The 24,946-nt window shown below is 42.5% G+C and overlaps 1 protein-coding gene across 1 annotated transcript in view; it reads right to left on the reverse strand.

Moving 5' to 3' along the window:
- Nucleotides 1–24,946, reverse strand: part of TMEM128 (transmembrane protein 128) — a 68,893-nt gene that overhangs the window by 20,652 nt on the left and 23,295 nt on the right. The window contains exon 2 of the mRNA XM_058191993.1: nt 10,136–10,277. Within this exon, the coding sequence (XP_058047976.1) occupies nt 10,136–10,277 (142 nt within the window). The remainder of the gene's footprint in view (nt 1–10,135; nt 10,278–24,946) is intronic.

A 24,946-nucleotide genomic window follows, 5' to 3' on the forward strand; every position in this document is an offset into this window, starting at 1 on the left:
CTGTGGCTCCCGAGGACATGGACAGGTTGCTGGGGAGGTTACATGCAACTACATGTTTACTGGACCCGTGCCCTTCCTGGTTAGTGCTGGCTGCTCAGGAAGTGACACGAGGCTGGCTCCAGGGGATTATAAATGCTTCTTTGATGGAAGGGGTTTTCCCCGCCGCCTTGAAGGAGGCGGTGGTGAGACCTCTCCTCAAGAAGCCTTCCTGGACCCAGCTATTTTGAGTAATTATCGTCCAGTCTCAACCTTCGCTTTGTGGCGAAGGTTGTTGAAATGTGGTTGCATGGCAGCTCCCCGGCACCTGGAGGAAACTGTCTATCTGGACCCGTTCAGTCCGGCTTCCGACCGGTTATATACGGAGGCGGCTTTGGTCGCGTTGGTGGATGACCTCTGGAGGGCCAGGGACAGGGGTTGCTCCTCTGCCTTGGTCCTATTAGATCTCTCAGCGGCTTCGATACCATCGACCATGGTATCCTGCTGCGCGGTTGGAGGGATTGGGAGTGGGGGCACCGTTTATCGGTGGTTCTCCTCCTATCTCTCTGACCGGTCGCAGAGTGTTGACAGGGGGCAGAGGTCGTCCTCGAGGCGCCTCACTTGTGGGGTGCCTCAGGGGTCGATTCTCTCGCCCACCCTGTTCAACATCTATAAACCGCTGGGTGAGGTCATCAGTGGTTTGGGGTGAGTTATCATCTGTCGCTGATGATACTCAGCTGTACTTTTCACCCGGACCACCCCAGCAGGCGGTCGAAGTGCTGTCCGGTGCCTGGAAGCTATGCGGGTCTGGATGGGAGAAACAGACTCAAGCTCAATCCCTCCAAGGCGGAGTGGCTGTGGATGCCGGCATCCCGGTACAGTCAGCTGCATCCGCAGCTGACTGTTGAAGCGGTTAGTAGCCCCAAAGGAGGCGGTTCGCAACTTGGGTGTCCTCCTGGATGGACGGCTGTCTTTTGATGAACACCTGGCGGCCGTCGCCAGGAGGGCCTTTTACCAGGTTCGCCTGGTTCGCCAGTTCGTCCCTTCCTTGATCGGGATGCCTTATGCAGTCACTCACGCTCTGGTTACGTCTAGGCTGGATTATTGCAATGCTCTCTACATGGGGCTGCCCTTGAGGTGCACCGGAGGCTGCAGTTAGTCCAGAATGCGGCTGCGCGGTAAGAGGCGCTCGTGGCTCCACGTGACATCGCTGCTCCGTAGCTTGCACTGGCTTCCTGTGGTCTTTCGGTGCGCTTCAAGATTTTGGTAACTATCTTTAAGCGCTCCATGGCTTAGGACCCGGTACTTACGAGACCGCCTGCTGTTACCTTTGCCTCCCACCGACCCGTACGCTCGCACAGAGAGGGTCTCCTCAGGGTGCCGTCCGCCAAACAGTGTCGGGTGGCGGCCCCCAGAGGAAGGGCCCTCTCTGTGGGGGCAGTGACGCTCTGGAGAACTTCCCCGGTCTGCGTCAAGTGCCCGATCTTCGGACCTTCCGTCGTGAGCTCAAAACATATTTATTCATTAAAGCGGGACTGGCATAATTGGTGATGTATTTTAATTGGGTTTTTAATATTTTTTAACTTTTTAATTTAAATTTTAATAATCGGCCTTTAAAATTTGCTCTTTTTAATTGTTGTTTTAAACTGTATATATCTTTGTTTTTACTTTGGCTGTACACCGCCCTGAGTCCTTCGGGAGAAGGGCGGTATAAAAATTTAATAAAATAAAATAAATAAAATAAATATCTTCAATAAATCACTAGAGATGTGCTATGTTCCTTCTTGGTTCAAACGCTCTACCATCATCCCAGTGCCGAAGAAGCCCACTATCAAGGAACTGAATGATTACAGACCAGTTGCTTTAACACCTGTAGTCATGAAAACCTTTGAAAGGCTAGTGCTTTCCTACTTGAAAACCATCACGGATCCGCTGTTAGACCCCTTGCAATTTGCATACCGAGCAAATAGATCAAAAGATGATGCTGTTAATATGGCTCTGCACTACATCTTACAACATCTTGAATCTCCAAAGACCTATGTAAGGGTCCTCTTTGTAGACTTTAGTTCAGCATTCAATACCATCATTCCAGACATTCTCTAAACTGCTAAATAAGTGGATCACAAGCTTCCTAACAAACAGGAAGCAGCAGGTGAAGCTAAACAAGATCACTTCAGATATCTGTACAATTAGCACAGGGCCCCCCCAAGGCTGTGTGCTCTCCCCACTTCTCTTCTCTCTGTATACCAATGACTGCATCTCCAATGATCCATCTGTTAAGCTACTGAAGTTCACAAATGACACAACAGTGATTGGTCTCATTCGAGACAATGACGAATCTGCATATAGACGAGAGGTCGAGCGACTAGCCTTGTGGTGCAACCAAAACAATCTGGAACTGAACACACTCAAAACCGTAGAAATGGTGGTAGACTTTAGGAGAAACCGTTCCATACTTCCACCTCTCACAATACTTGACAACACAGTATCAACAGTAGAAACCTTCAAATTTCTAGGTTCTACCATATCGCAAGATCTCAAATGGACAGCTAACATCAAAAACATCATCAAAAAAGGAAAACAAAGAATGTTCTTTCTGCGCCAACTCAGAAAGCTCAAACTGCCCAAGGAGCTGATTATCCAGTTCTACAGAGGAATTATTGAGTCTTATCATTTGCACCTCTATAACTGTCTGGTTTGGTTTTGCAACCCAACAAGAAAGACACAGACTTCAGAGGATAATTAGAATTGCAGAAAAATAATTGCTACCAACCTGCCTTCCATTGAGGACCTATATACTGCATAAATCAAGAAGAGGGCTGTGAAAATATTTACAGATCCCTCACATCCTGGACATAAACTGTTTCAACTCCTATCCTCAAAACGACGCTATAGAGCACTGCACACCAGAACAACTAGACACAAGAACAGTTTTTTCCCGAAGGCCATCACTCTGCTAAACAAATAATTTCCTCAACACTGTCAAACTATTTACTAAATCTGCACGACTATTAATCGTTTCATAGTTCCCATCACCAATCTCTTTCCACTTATGACTGTATGACTATAACTTTTTGCTGGCAATCCTTATGATTTATATTGATATATTGACCATCATTTGTGTTGTAAATGTTGTACCTTTGATGAAGGTTTTTTTTCTTTTTTTTCTTTTTTCTCTTTCTTTCTTTTTCTTTTTCTTTTATGTATACTGAGAGCATATGCACCAAAACAAATTCCTTGTGTGTCCAATCACACTTGGCCAATAAATTCTATTCTATTCTATAAAGAAATCCTTGACTCTCAAAGATGTAGAGGTAAAGTGCAGTACATGATGGCATGAAAACACTTCTCTTCCTCTCAGTCTGAATGGGTAAATGAGTGGGATGCTAGAGCCCCAAGACATTTACAATTGTTTCACAGGAAATATCCAGAGAAGCCTTCGGTCCTGGTGATTATTTGTATAACTTATATACTGTTTGGGATATCATCGCCTAGACATCTACGCTGTCTATTTTATTTTATTCTCTTTTCTAGGACTAAAGTCTCTTCTCCAAGAGGGCCGAATGTCAGCCTCTACCTATGATGCTTGCTTGCTATTGGCTGCCATTGTAACAGGAGAGGGGAGGTTCTGCTGGTATATGGGGGGGGAAGCGAGCTGGTGGAGATGTCTCGAGAAAAAGGGAGGAAACTTCTCACAGGCTTTAAGCAGCGTGGAAGGAGCTGATAGCTGTCAAGGTCAACCGTTCCGGCATACCAGATAGATGGGAGCTGTCTGAAGAAGGGCCCCACATTACACCTTGGGGAGATGTGGATTGGACACTCAACTTGGATTCTTGGGGGGAGGGATTTGGGATTGCTTTCAATATCTAATTTTCATGCCTATTGCTTCAGACCTTGCTTTTCTTTTGTTGCATTCAGTTCATACTCAGTAAAAGTACCTTTCGCTACAAACATGGAGTTGAGGTTATTCTTTCTTGGGTTTTGAATGGAGGCCAGGTGAGGAGTGACTGGGAAGGGAGGGCGAGGGATGGGGACAGCCACTGGTGGGTTCAACCGACAGGAAGCTACAGCAAGGGGAAGGAACAGCCCGGGGTTGCCGCCACCTGTTGCTTCAGCCCGCCTGTACCGCCACCCCCCTTTGCACCATTACCTCATTCCGGCCAGTGAGGGTACGCTACAAAGTTGCATGAACCTCCCTCTATGGTGTAGATTTACAGCCTCACCATGAGCTACCTGGCCAGTCCCATATTTCCAGAGCTCTAGTCACCAACTGGCCATTGCTCATCCCGGAGCAGCTCCTACCCCCAGGTGCGCCACGGACCACCAAACTTTTCTCACAGACCAAGAGTGGTCCATGGACCACCAGTAGATGACCACTGGTTTAGAGTTTGCAATTGTGGTTGCCCTGGGGTGGTGGTTGGGATTTGGCATTGTTGTTACCCAGGGGTGGTGATTGGGATTTGCAATTTTTGCAATGAGGCAAAAAATGAGTTTTGCCTCATTTTACAACCTTTAATGCCACTTGCCAAGGGAATCACTGCAGTTGTTAAATTATAACATGGTTAAGTCAATCTGGATTTCCCCCTTGACTTTGCCTGTCTGTCAGCTCCAGCGCTAACAGACCGTGAAAATCATAACCCCGTCATGGTCCAGCTCCAACTTCCTCGGTTGCTAGGGAAAACCCATCCGGTCTTTCACTGCAGTTTACGCCATCCAGCGTCGACAATTCAGTTCAGAGGGGCCCCTACTCTGCCACCCTCTCCCCTTACAGTGGGCAGTGATGACATTACGAAATAGAGGATATCCTAGACTCCCAATATCTATAGGGGACGGCTGCAATACCTGAAACTATGGAAAGGCTATCCACTAGCAGAGGCCTTGAAGGTGCCCCACACGGATGTAAATGCCTCGCGTTTGGTCACTAGATTCCACTGGAAACACCCAGCCACTCCCATTCACTTTAGTATTTGTCTTCCAGATGCTGTCACCATGGTGGGGGGGGCGCATGTCAGCTCTGGTGCATCTGGCGGTCTGAGGCTGCCATTCAGGTGGGGACGGCTGCGAATCATTGTTCATCCGGGTTAGGGTTAGGGTTAGGGTGAGAAGCCGCAGTGGCGCAATAAACTGTGCAGCAGCCGCCTACACACAGGTGTGCATAATAGGGCAGGGAGGCAGGAAACATTTAAAAGGTGGTGGGGGAGCTCTGGGTTATTAGCCCTGACTTGATTTCATTGTTTTGTGGATCTTGCAATCTTTGTTGGTCAGTTAATGCCGGAGCAGAGATAAATTCTGAGTTTGATTCTGTGGCTCCTGAGGACATGGACAGGATATTGGGGGGACTGAATGTTTACTGGACCCATGTCCCTCCTGGCTGGTACTGGCCACCCGGGAGGTGACACGAGGCTGGCTCCAGGGAATTGTGAACGCTTCTTTGATGGAGGGTGTCTTCCCTGCCGCCTTGAAAGAGGTGGTGGTTAGGCCCCTCCTCAAGAAGCCTTCCCTGGATCCAGCTATTTTAGCAAATTACCGTCCTGTCTCCAACCTTCGTTTTGTGGCAAAGGTTGTTGAGAGTGTGGTTGCATGACAGTTGCCCCAGTACCTGGATGAAACTGTCTATCTAGATCCATTCCAGTCCGGTTTCCAGCCTGGTTACAGCACGGAAACAGCCTTGGTTGATGATCTCTGGAGGGCTTGGGACAGAGGTTGCTCCTCTGTCCTGGTCCTATTAGATGTCTCAGCGGCTTTCGATACCATCGACCATGGTATCCTGCTGTGCCAGCTCGGGGGACTTGGAGTGGGAGGCACCGTTCCATCGGTGGTTCTCCTCCTACCTCTCTGACCGGTCGCAGACGGTGTTGACAGGAGGGCAGAGATCGGCCCCGAGGCGCCTCTTATGTGGGGTGCCGCAAGGGTCTGTTCTCTCACCTCTTCTGTTCAACATCTATATGAAGCCGCTGGGTGAGATTATCCGTGGTTTTGGGATGAGTTGTCACCTATACGCTGACGATACTCAGCTGTATATTTCCACCCCTAACCACCCCAACGAGGTTGTTGAAGTGATGTCCCAGTGCCTTGAGGCCGTATGGATCTGGATGGGGAGAAACAGACTCAGACTCAATCCCACCAAGACCGAGTGGCTGTGGATGCCAGTGGCCCGGTACAGTCAGCTAATTCCATCGCTGACCGTTGGGGGCGAGTTGTTAGCCCCCATGGAAAGGGCTCGCAATCTGGGTGTCCTCCTGGATGCACGGCTGTCTTTAGAAGAACATATGATGGCCAGGGGAGCTTTTTATCAGGTTCGCCTGATACGCCAGTTGTGTCCCTTTCTGGACCTGGCTTCCTTATGCACAGTCACTCATGCCCTTGTTACATCCCGACTGGACTACTCTCTACATGGGGCACCCCTTGAAGGGTACCCGGAGGCTTCAACTGGTTCAGAATGCTGCTGCGCGGGTGATAGAGGGAACACCTCATGGCTCCCGTGTGACACCTCTCCTGCGCAGTCTGCACTGGCTCCCAGTGGTCTTCCGGGTTCAATTCAAGGTACTTGTCATCACCTTTAAAGTGCTCCATGGCTTAGGACCGGGGTACTTACGGGACCGCCTACTGCCACCAGTAGCCTCACACCGATCAGTGGGCTCTCACAGAGAGGGCCTCCTCTGGATACCGTCAGCCAAACAATGTCGGCTGGCGACCTCCAGGGGGAGGGCCTTCTCTGTGGGGGCTCCCGCCCTCTGGAATGAGCTGCCTCCGGGGCTTCGTCAACTCCCCGACCTCCGGACCTTCCGCCGCGAGCTGAAGATGGTGTTTCGATGTGCAGGACTAGCTTGAACATAGTTTTAAATCGGGGTTTTGAATTAGGGGTTTTAAACAGGGTTTTAATTGTATTTAAAAAATTTTAGGCCATTAATCGAATCAGTTTTTTATATTAGTTTTTAAATTTGTACTATATGTATTTTGTTTTTTACTGGCTGTGAACCGCCCTGAGTCTTTCGGGAGAAGGGCGGTATACAAATATAATAAAATAAATAAATAAATAAATAAATCCTACAAGTCAGAACAGTGTTTGGTGGTTTTTTCATCCCTCAATCTGGAACCTGACGCTGTCAGGAGGTCGCAAAAGGGATCACATGACCCCGGGTTATAACCATCATAAATATGAGTTAGTTGCCAAGCTACTAATGTTGACCATGTGACACCCTGGCAAAGTTGCCATGAACATCTGGGTGAAAAACAGGCATAAGTCACTTTTGTTTCAGTGGGATATTTGGACAGAGGAGATTGCAAATATCCCAGCCAAGAACACCAAATCCAAAAACTCCTGCAATGAGAGACTTTTTTTGGAAAGAAAAGGCAGCTCTTCTTTGTTGCGCCAGGCCATGTATGTCGGGACAAGATAAACACCGGCAAAAAAAATCTGGATGGCTGGTGCAAACGTTACATAAGCTGGCCAGCGGTGGGTTGCTACCGGTTCGGACCGGTTCACAAGAACCATTAGCAAAAATTAGGCCAAGTTCGCAGAACCAGTAACGAGGGCCAGCTGGCCACTTCCCCAACCGGTTCTCTGGTTGCCTGCCTTTCACCAAGCCAGCAGCAAGCCTTGCGAGGGGAGAGCTCAGGGATTGTGGCAAAAGAGCTCTTTCTCTGCCTTTCCCCAAACCAGCAGCCTGCCTTGCATGGGAAGCACACGGGAGATCGTGTTGTGTCTCGCTCGCTCCCCCTGCCACAGCCGGGCCCCTCTTATCTCCTGCCAGATGCTGATAGTTCGGAAGAATGTCCTGGCATGCCTCCAGCCCCCAGCCCTGGCACCATGCCCGGACACGCCGAACAAACAAACCTCCCTCCGATAGCATGTGCGCCTGAAGCCAGCCACGAGCTGAGATTACCAACAGCTGGAGACGAAACGATGCAATGGATAGACCCACGCTTCTGGAGAATGGAGAGGCGACATCACCAAAAGGAAGGGAGGGGCAGGCCTGGATAAGTGCTGAGTCATGGAGCCACACCCCATGGCCTATATAAAGGATCTGCTTTCTGGCATTCTCTGAGTCAGGCAAAGTCTAACTTGGATTGCTGAAGTCACTTCCTGGTCTCCTGCCTGCCTTGAGAACTCTGATAGGACTTTGGCAGAGCTGCAGAGGCACGCTTGATACGGACTTCCCCGACCCGGCCGTCAGCGGAGGAGTGGGACACGACAGATTGTGGCAAAAGAGCTCTTTCCCTGCCTTTCCCCAAACAGCAGCATGCCTAGAATTTCTTGCCTTATCTGCTCTAATATCTTGAATATTGCATAAAAATATAAAGTTCCCGGTTTATTAAAAGAATGATTTAGTTTTGGTGGTTCATACTAAAATTATGTGCAAAATTATGTGCAAAAGGTTAAGCAAAATCAGGTTCTTTTGCTTTTTAGAGTATGCTCAAGTGACAAGAGATGTGTAATTTTTGTGGGATTGCCCCCATCTGGTCTTCAGTATGTGGCTCGTTGACCTCTGGATGTCAGATTCCCACCACCCAGCACCAGTTCAGTGGTTCCTTTCCCTCCCCCCTCCCCCCACAGAGAGAGAGAGAGGGACCGAGGGAAATAGAGAAAGAAAGGCAAGAGACACAAAAAGAAAGGGAGGAAAGAGAGAGAGAGATACCTGTTTAAAAGAAAATAGAAAAATGGCCCTTTGAGTGTTTAAAGTTGCAGACCCCTGGGTTAGGCAAACACCATGGTCGTTAAATGAACCTTGTGGTCATTAAGCAAACACTGGTTGTTAAACAAGTCCATTTTCCCCAATGGGCATTTTTAACCGGAAACCAGAAGGAATTGTTGGAAACTGGCAAAAAACATAGAAAACCTCAGACTGTGTGGGATGTTGTAACTGGTCATAAGTGTGTGTTTGTGTGTGTGTGTGTGTGTGTGTGTGTGTGTGTGTGTGCATGGCTGTCAAAACTCCAAAAACAGATCAAGTAGCTCTGGGGAAGTCAGTTGTAAATTAGAACACTTGCTAAGCAACCAGCCAATAAGTGAGGACCACTTGTATTTGGTTTGCCTTAAGGGTTCAGAGCTGTATGGAATCTGGTTTCCTTTGACCCTTTGGGGGATTGCAAAAGGTCTGGATGGGGGAAATCTCATAGGGGGAACTAGGATGGTGACCACTTAGCCACGCCCACCCAGTCACATGACTGCCAAGCCACACACACCCAGTCACATGACCGCCAAGCCACGCCCAGTGTCACGACCATCAAGCCACACTCACAAAATAAGCCACGCCCACAGAACTGGTAGTAAAAAAAATTAGAACCCACCTCTGAAGCTGGCGCAAGGAGCATAGAGCACGTCATGCGGCATCCCAGACTTTTTGTGGCTACAATTACACAGCAGAAGCGGCCAGTGGCCCCGGTTGCTAGAGTGGCCATTGCGAGGCTGTTTTGCGTGGATGGCTGGTGTGAATATTAGGTAAGCTGGTGCAAGGCACGTTGCTTGGCCTCCCTGTCTTCTTGCAGCCGCAATTACACAGCAGAAGTGGCCCGGTGATCAGGGTTGTTAAAAGCAACTGCCCCAAGGCTCTTTCACATGGATGGCTGGTGCGAACATTAGGTAAGCTGGCGTGGGGTGCATCACTCAGCATCCCAGTCTTTTTGTGGCCACAAGTACACAGCAGAAGTGACCTAGTGGCCACAGCTGTTGGGAGCGGCCTCGCGAGGCTGTTTTGCGTGGATGGCTGATGTGAATGTTAGATAAGCCTGCGCAAGGTGAAGCTTGCTCCCCCCGCCTCATTCCGGTACGGGGGGGGGAATTAAGACACTCCCAAAAGCCCTAGCCGTTTTTTGGGGGGTCAAAAGAAAATAAGACAGGGTCTTATTTTCAGGGAAACAAGGTATATAATAAAATAATTTAAATGAGTCTCCTTGGCTAGTTTTGCACCCCAACTACTTCAGTTTCTGTCCGCTATAAAAACTTTGCAATCTGGGTATAGATAGGAATGTTGAGTTAGCATTCAAATGATCTTAGAATAAGAAATTTATTTTCTCAAATGGTAACATGCGTAATGTACTGACAGGTGGCAGGATCTACAAATAATTTTAATAAGTATTTTTTCCAAACTAAAATCTAAGGTGAACATGTTGTTAAAATAAAGTAACAACTTTTATTTGTATAAAAACAGATCTTTACCTTTCTTTTTGAATAATTTCCTTAACAGTTTTAAAAAATTCAACATAATACGTAATAGCTATTGATGATAATATCCAAAATGCAGAATGAATGTTAAGCCTAGGGAGAGGCTTATCCTTTTTCTCCATGCTTGTACCTAGAACTGTAAAAATAAAACCACTGTTATTCTGTAAAATGTAGTAGCTTAAGTCTAATGTTAATAAATAAACCATCTACTTTGTCATTTCATTCTTAGTTACAATTTACTAAACCTGAACAGATTCTTCTCAAGGCTCAATGACTTTCTTGTATGACTGTCAGAAAGCATATCCTTTGAGCACACAGCAGGATTCCAGAAGATTTAGCATGCCTCTACCAGGAAGCAGAACCCTGTCTGAAGAAAAAGGCTAAAACTATAAAAAGAAACCACTCCCAAAGCCCATCCAATAACCCTTTTCTAACCAACTAACCTGTCAAAATAAAATGACAAACAATGCCAGTAAGCTATTTTCAATTTACAATTCCATTCCTCAAGTTAATTTCTGTGATACAATGCAGTGTGAAAGAAATCCTATTCAATCCTCTTAGACCTCACTAAATATTAAAGCAGAATATCTGTCTGCATAAAAGCTATGAGGGTCAATTCAAGCCATGAGAACAGCTATCTTATATTTAATCTATATTCAAGCAGTGCATATAAAATTACATATACTGGTGGTAAAATTCCTGAGATATTTTATCTCAATAACAGAAGTTAGAAGGGACCTTGAAGGTCTTCTAGTCTAACCACCTCCTCAACAAGACACATTATATCACTTCAGACAAATGGCTATCCAATCTCAAAAATCTCCAGGGATGGCACACCCACAACATCTAAAGGTAAGCTGTTCCATTAATTAATTGTTCTGTCAGGAAATTTCTCATTTCTATAGGTTGGTTCTCTCGATTAGTTTTCATTCATTACTTCTTTTCTTATTTTCAAACGCTTTGGAAAATAGGCTGATGGGGGCAGAGCCAGCTGTCAGCTTGGAAAGTTGTGCAAACGGCACTCCATGAAGCACAACTGATTTCCAGCCGTACCACAGGCTTCTCAGAAGCCAAAGTCGCCTTGGAGGGGAGACTTGTGAGGAAGGTAGCCGATTGACTGAGATCAGACGGTGGTCCGGACCGGGAGGCGATGAAATTTTCAATGAGAGGAGACAGGGAAGAAGGCAGCCTGCAATGGCCGAATCATAGAGCTGACAATGGGATGAAGATAGCAGTGTGAAAAGTGGTAGCTGGTGGAAAAGAGCTCCAGCTTCTAAAGAGTGAGCAGAATGGGAGGAAGTGGATTGAAATCCCTAGCTGGCTACAGAGAAAAGGGACTCCTAATAGAAGGAGCGGTGAATCCCCCCCCCCCCATGGAAGTAATGGTGAAGGAGATCGTGGAGCTTTATTATTAAGATCTTAAGATTCATAAACATAGAAGATAAAAGGACAGAGGCAGCGGAAGTTAACAAGAAAAGGTGGATTTGAAGCTGGAGACCTTTGTGGGCTGCTATTGGAAAAGTTGAATAGTGTGAAAACTGGAGATCAGACAAACTTATGGGAGGAAATGGCTGTCTTCTTTTTAGAACACTGACAAAGCACTTTTGTATCAGAATTGAGACAAGGCTCTAGGGCTCTAAGGAGGTATCTACTGGCCAAGGAAGCTAACTGCATGCAAGTTGGAAAATCTGAAGAAGGAAAATCCCTATAAGAGACATTATTTATGCCTGTTGAATTGTAGATTTAGGAACTTTGATGAAGCGATAACTTTACAAATTTATAGTGCTGGACAAATAGGACTCATATATAGTAATAAAAGAAGAATACATAGTCATCTGTTGAACATTTGATCTGAGCAGAAGGCAACATCAGAAAATTGTTGAACTGAACTTTAATAACTGTCCTGAAGATATTGGAATCCAGAAGTTATCAACAATAGCGCTGTTAATATCAGAAGTATTTTTTTTATTTAAAAAGTTTTAACAAGTTAAAACATTTTTCCCCTTTTCCCCCCCCTCCCCCCCACAAAACCCCTTCCCCTCCTTCCCCCCGCCTTCCTGGGTCAATCACAAGGTATTGTTATACATAAACCAAACATAGAGTAAAATTTTCCCTTCGAATCCAATTAACCTTATCCAAATCTTTTCATTTCCTAACACCCCCCCCACTATATAAAATAATACTTCCTAATTATTCAAAGGCAATCTGATATTTCTTAATCTGATATCGGTTTTGTAAATAATCAATCCATTTTTTCCATTCAATTAAATATCTTTCCTGCGTATTGTCTTTCAAAAAAGCTGAGATTTTAGCCATCTCAGCCAAGTTAGTAACTTTCAATATCCATTCTTCTATTGTAGGTAACTCTTTTTTCTTCCAATATTGTCCAATCAACAGCCTTGCTGCTGTCATTAAGTTCAAAATCAATTTAGTCTCAGTCACTGTACAATCCGTTATAATTCCCAAAAGGAAAAATTGCGGCAGGAACTTTATCTTCTTCTTCAGGACATTTTGAATAATTTTCTTACAAGTCCACCAAATATGAAAATATGTAGCGTCATCACAGTCACATCTCAAACATTTCGCTTGGATATCAGGATACATACATGATAATTTTTTGGGATCTAAGTGCCATCTATAAAACATCTTATAAAAATTTTCCCTTAAATAATTTGTGTAAACTTAACTTTTCTAACCAAGATTTTCTCCCATGTTTCCAATATTATTGGTTCCTGAATATTCTGTGCCCATTTTATCATACAGTCCTTTACCAAATCCTTTTCCGAATCTATTTCAAGCAACACATTATACAATCTCTTTATATGCTCCTGGGTCTGATTTCTAATTTGCTTTATTAAATTTTCCTCCCTTTGCATTATACCAATTTTTTGATCTTCTTTCCATCTAGTACTTAGTTGCCCATATTGAAACCAAGTATAATTCCTCCCTTTTCATTTAATACCTGTAATGACTTTAATTGCAAGCTACCTCCTTCAGCATAAAAAAGTTCTTTATAAGTAATCATTTCCTGTTTCTGTGCTATATTTATATTCTCTATTGCATGTCTGGGGCTCACCCATATAGGAATCTTATAGTCTAGTTTATAGGAATATTTTTTCCATACCCACAAAAGAGCACTTCTCAACACATGACTCTTAAAAGCCCTATCCACTTTTTTTCGTAAAATAAATACGCATGCCATCCATATAACAAGTCATAACCTTCTATATTCAAAATTCTTTCCTCCGTTAAATTAAACCAATCACTTATTACTGAAAGGGCTACTGCTTCATAATATAATTTAAAGTTAGGCATTTTTAGGCGTCCTTTTTCCCGTGAGTCCTGAATTATTTTCATTTCAACCCTCGCCTTTTTACCTTGCCATATAAATTTATTAATCCCAATCTGCCATTCCTCCAAATTTTTATCTTTCTTGATTATTGGTATCATCTGGAACAGAAACAGAAATCTAGGTAACACATTCATTTTGATAACTGCTATCCTCCCCAATAACGATAATTGCAGTTTTTTCCAAGCATTCATGTCTTTCTGAACTTTTTGCCATAACAACTCATAATTATTCTTATAGTTTCCTGTTCGATGAGCTAATATAAACCCCTAAGTATTTAACCTTTTGTACCTCCTCAAATCCTGTCATTTCCTCTAATTTTTTTTTCTGTTTTTTAGACATATTTTTGATTATCACTTTTTATTTTGATTTATTTTAAATCCTGATACCTTTTCGTATTCATCAATTGTTTCCAACAAAGATATACTTGAAATTATAGGATTTGTTAAAGTAACCACTACATCATCTGCAAAAGCTCTAACTTTATACTCATATTGTCTAATTTTAATTCTCTCTATCTTCTTTAACTCTCGTATTTTATCCAATGGTTCCAGAGTTAAAACAAACAATAGTGATGATAAAGGACATCCCTGTCTCGTTCCTTTCGCAATCTTAATAACTTCTGTCAAACTACCATCTGAGCTGTTTGCTCTCCATAAATCGCTTTAATTATTCTAACAAAGCAATCTCCAAATTGCATTTTCTCTATTAATTTAAATAAAAAATCCCAATGCAATCGATCAAAGGCCTTCTCCGCATCCAAAAAAATAAGTGCTGATGAAGTATTCTTCTTTTCCAAATATTCCAATATATTAATAATCTGTCTAACATTATTCCTCATCTGCCTCCCTTTTATAAAACCAGATTGATCAGTATGAATTCTTTGTTGTAAAACTAACATTAATCTATTTGCTATTATTTTAACAAAAATCTTATAATCATTATTTAAAAGTGAGATCGGCCTATAATTCCTGGGTTTAGAGCAATCTTGTTCCTCTTTTGGTATCAATGAAATAAAAGATGTTTTCCACGATGGGGGTATTCCCACTCCTAGTTGTATCTGACTAAATAATTCTTTAAGTGGGCCTAGTATTTCATCCTGTAGTTTTTTATAATAACTTGCTGTAAATCGATCTGTACCAGGGGTTTCCCCCATTTTTAATTGTTTAATTGCCTCCACTATTTCTCCAGTAGCTATCAGTCGATTCAACTCTTCCCTTTGTTCTAATGTTAACCTTATAATCTAATGTTCTAATATTAACCTTATAATCTTTCAAATAATCATAAATGTCCCTATTCGGTATTTTATCTTTTGCATATAAAGTAGTGTAAAATTCTGAGAAGGACTTTTTAATTTTATCCTGTTGATATATCTCTTTACCTTTATATTCTATTTTTTCTATGACACGTGCTTTCTGTTTTTTCCTTAAGTTATATGCCAGCCACCTCCCAGGTTTATTTGCATTACAAAAGGTATTATGTTTAGCATATTGTATATTCGTTGCCACCTGGTCTGCCATTAACATATTAAATTGACTTTGTAATATCCTTATAGCCTCTTTAAGTTTGTGGTCTTGTGGATTTTGAATTAATAATTGTTGTTTCTTTTGAATTTCTTCTTCCAAGTACCTATGCTGCCTTTGTTTATTATTCCTCTGCCTATTATCCAGATATATCAATATACCTCTAATAAAAGCCTTACTCGCGTCCCATACAGTTCCTATCGGTGTCCCCTTATGCATATTAAAATAAAAAAATTCCTTCATCTGTTTCTTACATTGATTTACATTATCCTCATATCTAAACAAATTTTCATTTAGCCTCCATGTTCTACCACCTTTTTTCCCTTGTAATAATTCCATCCATACTGGGCTATGGTCAGTTAAACACCTCGGAAATATCTTCATTTTCTTTACCCTAGAAAGCAAGTCATTAGAAATTAAAATAAAGTCAATACGTGAAAAAGATTGATGCCTATCGGAAAAAAAAGTAAAATCTCTCTCATCTGGATTCCGTAACCGCCATATATCTCTAAACTCAAAATCTTCCATCAGTTCAAAGAAGAATTTTGGTAGTTTTGCATGTATAGGTATCTTCTTAGAAGAGGTTCTCTTATCATTTCTTGTATCAATTACTCCATTCCAGTCTCCTAATAAAATAAACGAACTGTAATCCCGGAGGGTCAACCTCTCGTGTAACATTTTATAAAACTTTTCTTGTTGCTGATTAGGTGCATAAATACCTATCAGTAAAGTCTTTTTTGCATCTATCACCAGTTCGATAGCAATAAATCTTCCTTGAATATCTGCCTCAGTTAACTTAGCTGGTATATCCTTCCTGATATATAGAACGATTCCATTTTGCTTCTTATCCAAAGCTGATGCAACAAAATGTTTACCTAATTTTGAGTTTATTAAGTATTTTGGGTCTGATAATTTGATATGTGTCTCTTGCAGGCAAATCACATCATTTTTAAATTGTTTCAAGTAGTGAAATATTTTCCTTCTTTTCTGAGCTGAATTCAAGCCATTAACATTCCATGACAAAATTCTATTTGCCATTACTGGCCTCCTGAAGCTTTGAAGCAGACAACAGAAGATCCTCCTCTGGTATCTTCCATCTAGCTCCTCCCACAGCTTCCATACTGGGGTCCTGACTTTTACTTTGAAGCTGTTGCTCTTCTTTATGCTTAAGAGCTCCTCTTGTCACCCTTTGCTCTTGTGGCTCCTCTGGTGCTGGCAGCAATGAAGCCTCTTGGATCACCACGCCTTCTTGGATCTCTTGAAGTTTTTCTAACACTTCTATTTCAACTTTCAAAACTGTAGAAAGAAGGGGCGTTGGTACTTACCTGAGACGCACCTTCTAGTTCAGTGGAGACAGCAGTCAGAGTGGGTGGAACTCCTCTATTCAGATTGGATAATTGCGTCTGTTAAAGCTGTAAAGTCCCACCCCTTGCTGTTGGGAAGCCCAGATTTTGATGAAGGCGAGAAAAACCAGACTCGATGCGTCGTGGAAAGGAGAGAAACCAAATGTTATTATGAAACCAACCAAAAAAGGGCCAGACCAAAAATAGGGAGGGGCTGACTGCTGTCTCCACTGAACTAGAAGGTGCATCTCAGGTAAGTACCAACGCCCCTTCTCCGTTATGGTGGAGACAGCAGTCAGAGTGGGACATACCAAAGCCTAGTGTCCCTAACTACGGGAGGGATCGGTCTGGACTGATTCAACCTCAGATACAAGCACCTGCTGCAGCACCCTACGGTCAAAGGCTGCTTCAGCCGAAGCATATTTGTCCACTCTGTAGTGTCTAATAAACGGAGAGGGCGACGTCCAGGTGGCTGCCCTGCATATCTCTGGCAAGGAAGCCTGAGTGGACCAGGCCACTGAGGTAGCTGCACTGTGAGTGGAATGCGCTGTCAAACGCGGCAGCCTAGGCAGGGATCTCATCTTGTAGGCTTTAGCTATCGTATGTCCAATCCATCTGCCGATGGTAGACAAAGTCACCTTGCGCCCTAAGGAAACAGGAAGGAAAGACACAAACAAGGACTCTGTCCTCCTTAACTCTGCCGTTCTCTTAATGTATATTCTCAAAGCTTTTCTAACATCTAAAGTATGCCAACGGCGTTCCATCCCATGAACTGGGTGAGGACAAAAATTAGGCAAATTAAGTTCCTGCATGCGATGGAAAATTGAATTTACTTTATAATAAGTAGTTGTCAAGCCATCTGTACCTGGTGCTTTATTCGCTTTAAGCTGCTTAATTGCAAACACTATTTCCTCTGAAGAAATTAATTGATTCAACTCTTCCCTTTGATCTACTGTAATTTCTAAAATACCGTGGTCCTGTAAATATCTATCTATATCTTTATCACTAATCACATCTCTAGAATATAACTTAGTATAATATTCTAAAAAAGCTTTTTTAATCAAATTTTGCTGATATACTTCCTTACCTCTATATTCTATTTTATCAATTATACGTCGTTTCTGTTTCTTTCTTAATAAATATGCTAACCACCTTCCAGGTTTATTAGAATTATTAAACAAATTATGTTTTACATATTGTAAATTAGTTGCCACCTGATCTGCCGTTAACATATTAAATTGACCTCTTAATATATTTATTGACTCTTTTATTTTACTATCTCCTGGATTGCCTACCAATAACTGCTCCTTCCTTTTAATTTCCTCTTCTAGTTCTTTTCGCCTTTTGTGCAGTCTATTTCTATATTTATTATTCATCTCTAATAAAATTCCCCTCATATAAGCTTTGCTGGTGTCCCAAACTATCTCTATAGGTGTCCTTTATCCATGTTCAAAGAAAAAAATTCCTTCATTAGAGTTTTACATTCATTTACATTTTGTTCATATTTAAACAAGTTCTCATTCATCCTCCACGACCTCCTGGCCTCTTTTTCCCGATCTAACTCAATCCATACCGGGCTATGATCAGACAAGGTTCTAGAACAAATTTTTGTCTTCTTCACTCTGAAAACAAATCATTAGTAATTAAAATGAAATCAATCCTAGAAAAGATTGATGTCTGTCAGAAAAAATGTAAAATCTCTCTCTTTTCATTGCGTTCGCCATACATCTCTCAATTCTAAATCTTCCATCAAATCAAAGAATGCCTTTGGCAGTTTAACACGATTGGAAATATTTCTAAGACTTCTTTTATCTTTCTGGGTATCCATCACTCCATTCCAATCACCCATTAATATATAAGTTTTATAATCCCAAGATGTTATTCTTTATGTAAAACTTATAAAATTTTTCTTGTTGTTGATTTGGTGCATAAACTCCTATTAAAAGTATTTTCTCCTTCCAATAAAAGTTCAATAGCAATATATCTTCCTTGATTATCCGCTCAATTAATGTTGCAGATAAATTACTCTTTATATAAACAACTAGTCCATTCTTCTTTTCTGTAGCAGATGCAACAAAATGTATTCCCAATTTGAATTTATCAAATATTTCTGGTCTAATGTTCTAATATGTGTTTCTTGTAAACATACAATGTCATTTTTAAATTGCTTCAAATAATGAAATATCTTTCTTCTCTTTGTGGTGAGTTTAATCCATTGACATTCCAAGATAAAAGTCTAATTGCCATTATCAGCAATCGAAACTTTTGAAGCACCAGCCGCAAATCATATCTTTCTTTGGGCCTTGCTCCTCCCACTGTTTCCGTCTTGGTAATAGCAGATTGAGCCTGTTGAGCCTTTTCTTCTTGTTCCTTGCGCTTGACAGCTGCTCTTGTCATCCTTGGCTCTTTTGGAATCTCTGATCCCATCTTAGACACATCCAACGCTTGTAAACGGTCTTCTTCCATTACTATCACTTCTTTTCTTTAATTTCACCTTCCTTTCTCCTACCATCCGGAGATGGTGGACTTCAGCCTTAAGCACATAAGCATAAAACTCTTGTGCTTTACTGACTGTATTAAGACGATGTGCTTTCCCTTCATAGTAAACTATTATACCAATTGGGATGTCCCATCTATACTCAATCTGACGTTTTTTAAGTTCATTCACCAAAAAAGCAAACTCCTTCCTACCTCTCAACATTTTGGGGGGAATTTCCTTTAGTATTAAAATATCTTGGCCGGCTGCTTGAATCTTGTCTCCTTTAAAAAAAGCTTGTAAAATCTCATTTCTCACTGTTCTAGTAGTAAAATAAATAACAATGTCTCTGGGAAGATTTCTTTGTCTTGCTATCCAGGAATTCACACGATAAATTTTATCAATATAAAATGCCACATCTACTGGCCGAACTGCCAGAATCTCTGCAAAGGCCTCCGAAAAAATTTGCTTCAAATTCTCATTTTTACATTCTTTCAGTCCACGGATTCGTAAAGCAAGTTCCATTGCTCTATATTGTACCAAAACAATTTCATCATCAACTTTATCCATTTTACATTGAACTGCCTCAATCTCATTTTCCAATTTTAAATTAACTTTCTTTATTTCTTCTACTTCCTGCTCCAATAAAATCACATTTGATGCCAGACCCTGTACTGCTGACACCAAACCTTCTTTAACTTCTTTATTTCCAGTTTGAATTTCTAACATCTGTTTTTTCATCTCTGACATTTCTTCTGTAATTAATTTAAACTTATCCTCTATCTGGGAAGTTTGCCAATTCATAGCATCGTTAAGAGATTCTTTCATAAATTCTTTCAGGTTATCCTGAAGTGCTTCCAAATTTAGTGATTTTGTATCTGCTGTATGTGCTGGAGAGACTGTTAATGTTCCTGGGGTTTTTGTAGCAGTTGACTTTAATTGTTTTGCTGCCATCTCTTAAAATTTCTCTTTAACTTAATATTACGTATAAACCTTTTAAGTCTTTTTTTTTTCCAGTCTCAGTATCTCTTCTCCCTTCTCATTACAATGTTTAAAAAAAAAAATTTCCAGCTGGCCTTCAGCAATAAACAACAGACAGTGAGACTTATAACACTTTCGTTTTCAACTGTGTAGCTCATTAAAGAACGATCGCCATTTTCACTTTGAAGTCAAATCCAAAACTTAAAAAAAAAGTAACAGGGAATTGATTGATTACTTGCTTTTATAATTAGAGCTCTCCTGTTTCTGTTCAGTCTGGTATTATCTTCTTTAAGTTAAAATTGGTCCCGGCTAATATTACGTATAAACCTTTTAAGTCTTTTTTTTTTTATTAAATCAGTCTCAGTATCTCGAGCTCTTCTCCCTTCTCATTACAATGTTTAGAAAAAATTTCCAGCTGGCCTTCAGCAATAAACAGCAGACAGAGAATTGTAACACTTTCGTTTTCAACTGCGTAGCTCATTAAAGAACGATCGCCATTTTCACTTTGAAGTCAAATCCAAAACTTAAAAAAAAAAAAATAACAGGGAATTGATTGATTACTTGCTTTTATAATTAGAGCTCTCCTGTTTCTGTTCAGTCCGGTGTTATCTTCTTTAAGTTAAAATTGGTCCCGGAAGTTGGTCGCGGCAATTAGGTCTGCCGGAGCAGGAAAAAAGCCTCAGATCTGGAGCACTTTGAAGTTCTGAGGGGGCTTAACCCTTCGAGCCCCCTGGTATCTTCCAGGAGCTCTAGGGAAGCTCTACCTCTGCTTCTTTTTGCTCACCACCGCTTCTTCTCCCGAAGAGGGGGATTTCCGAACTGCTGGACAGCTGATTGTCGCTGTCTTAGCAGTCCAACATGATCCAGAGGTTGGTGACCAGAAAGATCACCTCCATTGCCAACGGAGCCAACCAGGAAGCTGCAAGACTATTGATTGCACAATATTGGAAGAAAGAAGACTTACCTACAATTGGAGAATGGATTAGTAAAGTATCAAATTTAGCAGAAATGGCAAAAATTTCTGCCTACTTGAAAGACTGTACACAAGAAAAATATATTTTGGAATGGAGGAAGTGGATTGATTATATTCAAAATAAGTATCAGATTAAAAAATATCAATTAGTTTTTGAGTGAAGTTAGGAATTATTATGTATTAGTTTAAGAAAGAAGGGAATTGATAGTGTGATGGTGTGAAATGGAATATGTTTTATGTTATATTTTAGATTATGCTTGTTAGTTACAATACCCTGTATTCTGTTCTGGGAAGTCTCGGGGGGGGGGGGAGGAGAGGGGAAATGGGGGGGGGGAAGGGGAAGACTATAAATTGGTTGGTTGCCATTGTACAGGAATAATGGTGGGATTAAACAAGTTGGAATGGTGTAAAGTCGGGCTGCTGTCAAACCACTCCCGAAGGGAAAGAGTAAGGAAAGAGGAGTAAAGAAGGAAGAAAGTAGGTAGGCAGGTAGGTAGGTAGGAAAGAAGGGAGGGAGAAGAAAGGATAGGAGGAGGAGAAGAAGGAGAAGATAGAGGGTTAGAAAGGATGGTAGTGAGAAGTGGGAAAGAGGAGGGGAAGTAGGAAAGCGAGGAGAAGGTGGTGGAGGAAGTTTAAGAAGGATGAGAAGGGAAGAAAGGATTAAAGGGGGGAGTGGCAGTCGAGCAGCCCCGATTGAGTATAATTTGAGTATAGGACTGATTGTTGGATAAGTGATTGTATTGTACACTGGTCAAATTGTGGGAATTATTATGGAAAAATAAAAATAAAAAATTTTGCAAAAAAAAAAGAAAAGAAAGAAAATTGAATTTACTTTTGGTATGAATGAAGGGTCCAAACGGAGCACCACTCGGTCCGGATGGAAAACACAAAGATCACTGCCTACAGAGAGGGCAGCTAATTCTGAAATCCTCCTGGCAGAGGTGATAGCTACCAAAAAGGCAACTTTACAAGTTAATAGCCTAAGAGTGGTAGACCTTAATGGTTCATAAGGAGGCCCTGTGAGGGAATTTAGGACCAGTGAGAGATCCCAAGTGGGATATCTATGGACCACAGGAGGACATAAATTTTTGGCCCCTTTGAAAAATCTCCTGATAGAAGGATGTTGAGACAAGGAAGTCAGTGGATCACAGGATAGAACAGTGGAGATAGTTGCTACCTGCTTACGAAGGGTGTTGGGAGCTAACCCCTTGTCTAACCCTTCCTGCAAAAATTCCAATATCTGCAAAATAGAGACCCGGAGTGGGGAAGCCCCCACCCGCTGACACCAGGAGCAAAAAGCCCGCCAGGAGACTGAGTAAATGCGTTCAGTTGAAGGTCTCCGTGACGCTAACATGATCCTGATAAGCCTGGCAGACATATTGTCTCTTCTCATGGTGCCCCGCTCAAGTGCCAGGCGGTCAACTGGAGCCATAGAGGGTCTGAATGAACCAGAGCCCCTTGAGAGAGTGACACTCTGCTGGGAGGAATCCTCCAGAGGGGGGCCACTGACAACGACTAGAGGACTGCGAACCAAGACCTCCGAGGCCAGTGTGGAGCAATTAAGATGACCTCCGCCTGTTCCTCCAGAATCCGACGCACCACTCTCAGGATGATTGAGAGAGGGGGGAACGCATAGTGTAACCTCTCTGGCCATGGACTGCGAAGAGCATCGACTCCCTCTGCGAGAGGATCTGGAAACCTGGAAAAGAAGCAAGGAAGCTGCGTGTTCTGCCGTGTTGCGAACATGTCCACCACTGGAGTGCCAAATCGACGTGAGAGGTCATTGAACAGATCTGGGTGCAGACGCCACTCCGCCTGGTCAATGACTTGACGACTGAGCCAGTCTGCCTGAACATTGGACACCCCGGAGATGTGTTCTGCAGTTAAGGACTGAAGATTCCATTCTGCCCAAAGGAATAGGTTCCTTGCTTCCTTCAAGGACTTGGACCTGGTGCCCCCTTGTCGGTTGACATGTGCCTTGGCTGTGATATTGTCCGTGAGAACTAGTACATGCTTGCCTGATAGATGGTTCAAAGAGCTAGATAAATAGCTCGTAATTCTAGCTGGTTGATAGGAAAACGCCGTTCACGGATGGACCAGCTCCCTTGAGCCACCAGCGATTGGAAGTGTGCTCCCCAACCAAGAAGACTGGCATCTGTAGTCACCACCAAACGATGAGGCTCGTGCAGAGGAGATCCCTTGGAAATCGCCGATGACAACTACCAGAAGAGGGACCTGCGAACCTCCTTGGGCAGCAGAACCTTGGAAGTGGAATTGCCTGTGCCCGCTTTTTGGAATGGTAACAGGAACCATTGGAGGTCTCTAGAATGAAATCTCGCCCATGGAGTGATGGAGATGGTCGATATCATCTTTCCCAGGAGTTGGGATAATGACAGCAAGGAAATGTTACTTTCCTTTAGTAAGGAACCAGCTAAAGATCTGAGACTATCCTGTCTTTCCTGTGATAAAGAGACTCTGCCTGATACTGAATCAATATTAGCTCCTAAGTGGAGTAAACAGGTTGAAGGGGTCAAATGACTTTTCTCTATGTTAATAGAGAAACCATGTAATGAAAGAGTCTGAACTACAATCTGTAGGTCCCTTCTGGCCATTGACTCTGAAGATGATAAAATTAAAATATCATCCAAATAACAATAGAGTCGGATAGGGATGGCCCTAAAATGAGCTGCCAGAGCAGCCAACACTTTGGTGAAAACCCTCGGGGCAGAAGACAACCCAAAGGGCAGGGCCTTATATTGATAGTAAACCCCCTTATAACAAAACCGGAGGAACTTCCTATGATCCGGGAGAATAGGGATATGAAGATAAGCTTCAGTGAGGTCAATGGAAGTGAGGAAGTCACCCTTCCAAATGCCAACTAAAATCGAACGAAGAGAGTGCATCTAAAACTTATGATAAACAATGAAACGATTTAGTCTCTTAAGGTCCAAAATGGGCCTCCAACCCCCAGAAGATTTGGGAACTAGAAATAAGAGAGAATAAAACCCATGTCCCCGTTGCCTCATGGGAACTGGTTGAATTGCCCTAATATCCAATAAATGCTTAACTGCTGCTGCCATGTGGGCCTGTTTATCCCTGTCCCTAGATACCAGACAGCGGATGAAAACATCTTTTGGAAAAGAAACAAATTCCAGAGACAAACCGTATCGAATCGTATTCTTAACCCAATTATCAGAAGTAGAAAACTCCCATTGATCTGCAAAATAGGCTAATCTGTCCCCTACAGGAGGACTAGCAATGCACTTATCGATGACGCCGGAATGGACGACTTCCTCCTCCACGAAAGGGCCTACCCCGTGAAACTCTATCATGACCTCCCCTTTGTCTAGGGTGCCAGGACCCCTGGAACCTAGAAGAACCAGCCCCCCATTCAGAACCTCGAAAAGAAGATCGACGGGAGAAAGGATTGAATCTGGCTTCCCCTCTGCGATGAACTGAAGATAAAATCTTTCTTTTGTCTTTAGTCTCGACCAATAAGGGGTCCAATGCAGCACCAAAAAGGAGTTCCCCCGTGAAGGGAGCAGACGCCAGTCTCCATTTGTGGCGGGCATCCGCCTGCCAATGTCTAAGCCAGAGTAAGCGTCGAGCCGTCAAGGCTGAAGCCATAGATTTGGAAGCAAAACGTATGGCATGTAAGGTGGCATCCGCCGAAAATTGAACAGCTGTAATTATCTTATTCAGGTCTTGATGGATACGAGTATCCTCTGCTGGAAGTTTATCCTGTAATTGTCTAAGCCACAACAAGGTGGACCTATTAAAGAAAGATGCTGAAGAAGCTGACCGGATCGCCCAAGCTGCACCTAGGTGTGCTCTCTGTAGGACTTGCTCCGCCCGTCTATCCTCCAGGCGGAGGTTCTCTTCAGGCTGGCCTGGAATGGATTATTATTATTATTATTATTATTTTATTATTATTTATTAGATTTCTATACCGCCCTTCTCCCGAAGGACTCAGGGCGGTTTACAGCCAAAAATAAAACAGTAACAATATACAATTAAGAACAAATTAAAAAACTTTATTATACAATTGGCCGAAATTATAAAACATTTAAAATCTAAAAACCCATTAAAATTCATCTAAAATTTAGAAATTTAAAAAATTTAACAAAAAACTTAGGCCAGCCCACATGGTAAATACATCG

This window comes from Ahaetulla prasina, chromosome 8 (genome assembly GCF_028640845.1).
Source record: "Ahaetulla prasina isolate Xishuangbanna chromosome 8, ASM2864084v1, whole genome shotgun sequence".
Classification (NCBI taxonomy): Eukaryota; Metazoa; Chordata; class Lepidosauria; order Squamata; family Colubridae; genus Ahaetulla; species Ahaetulla prasina.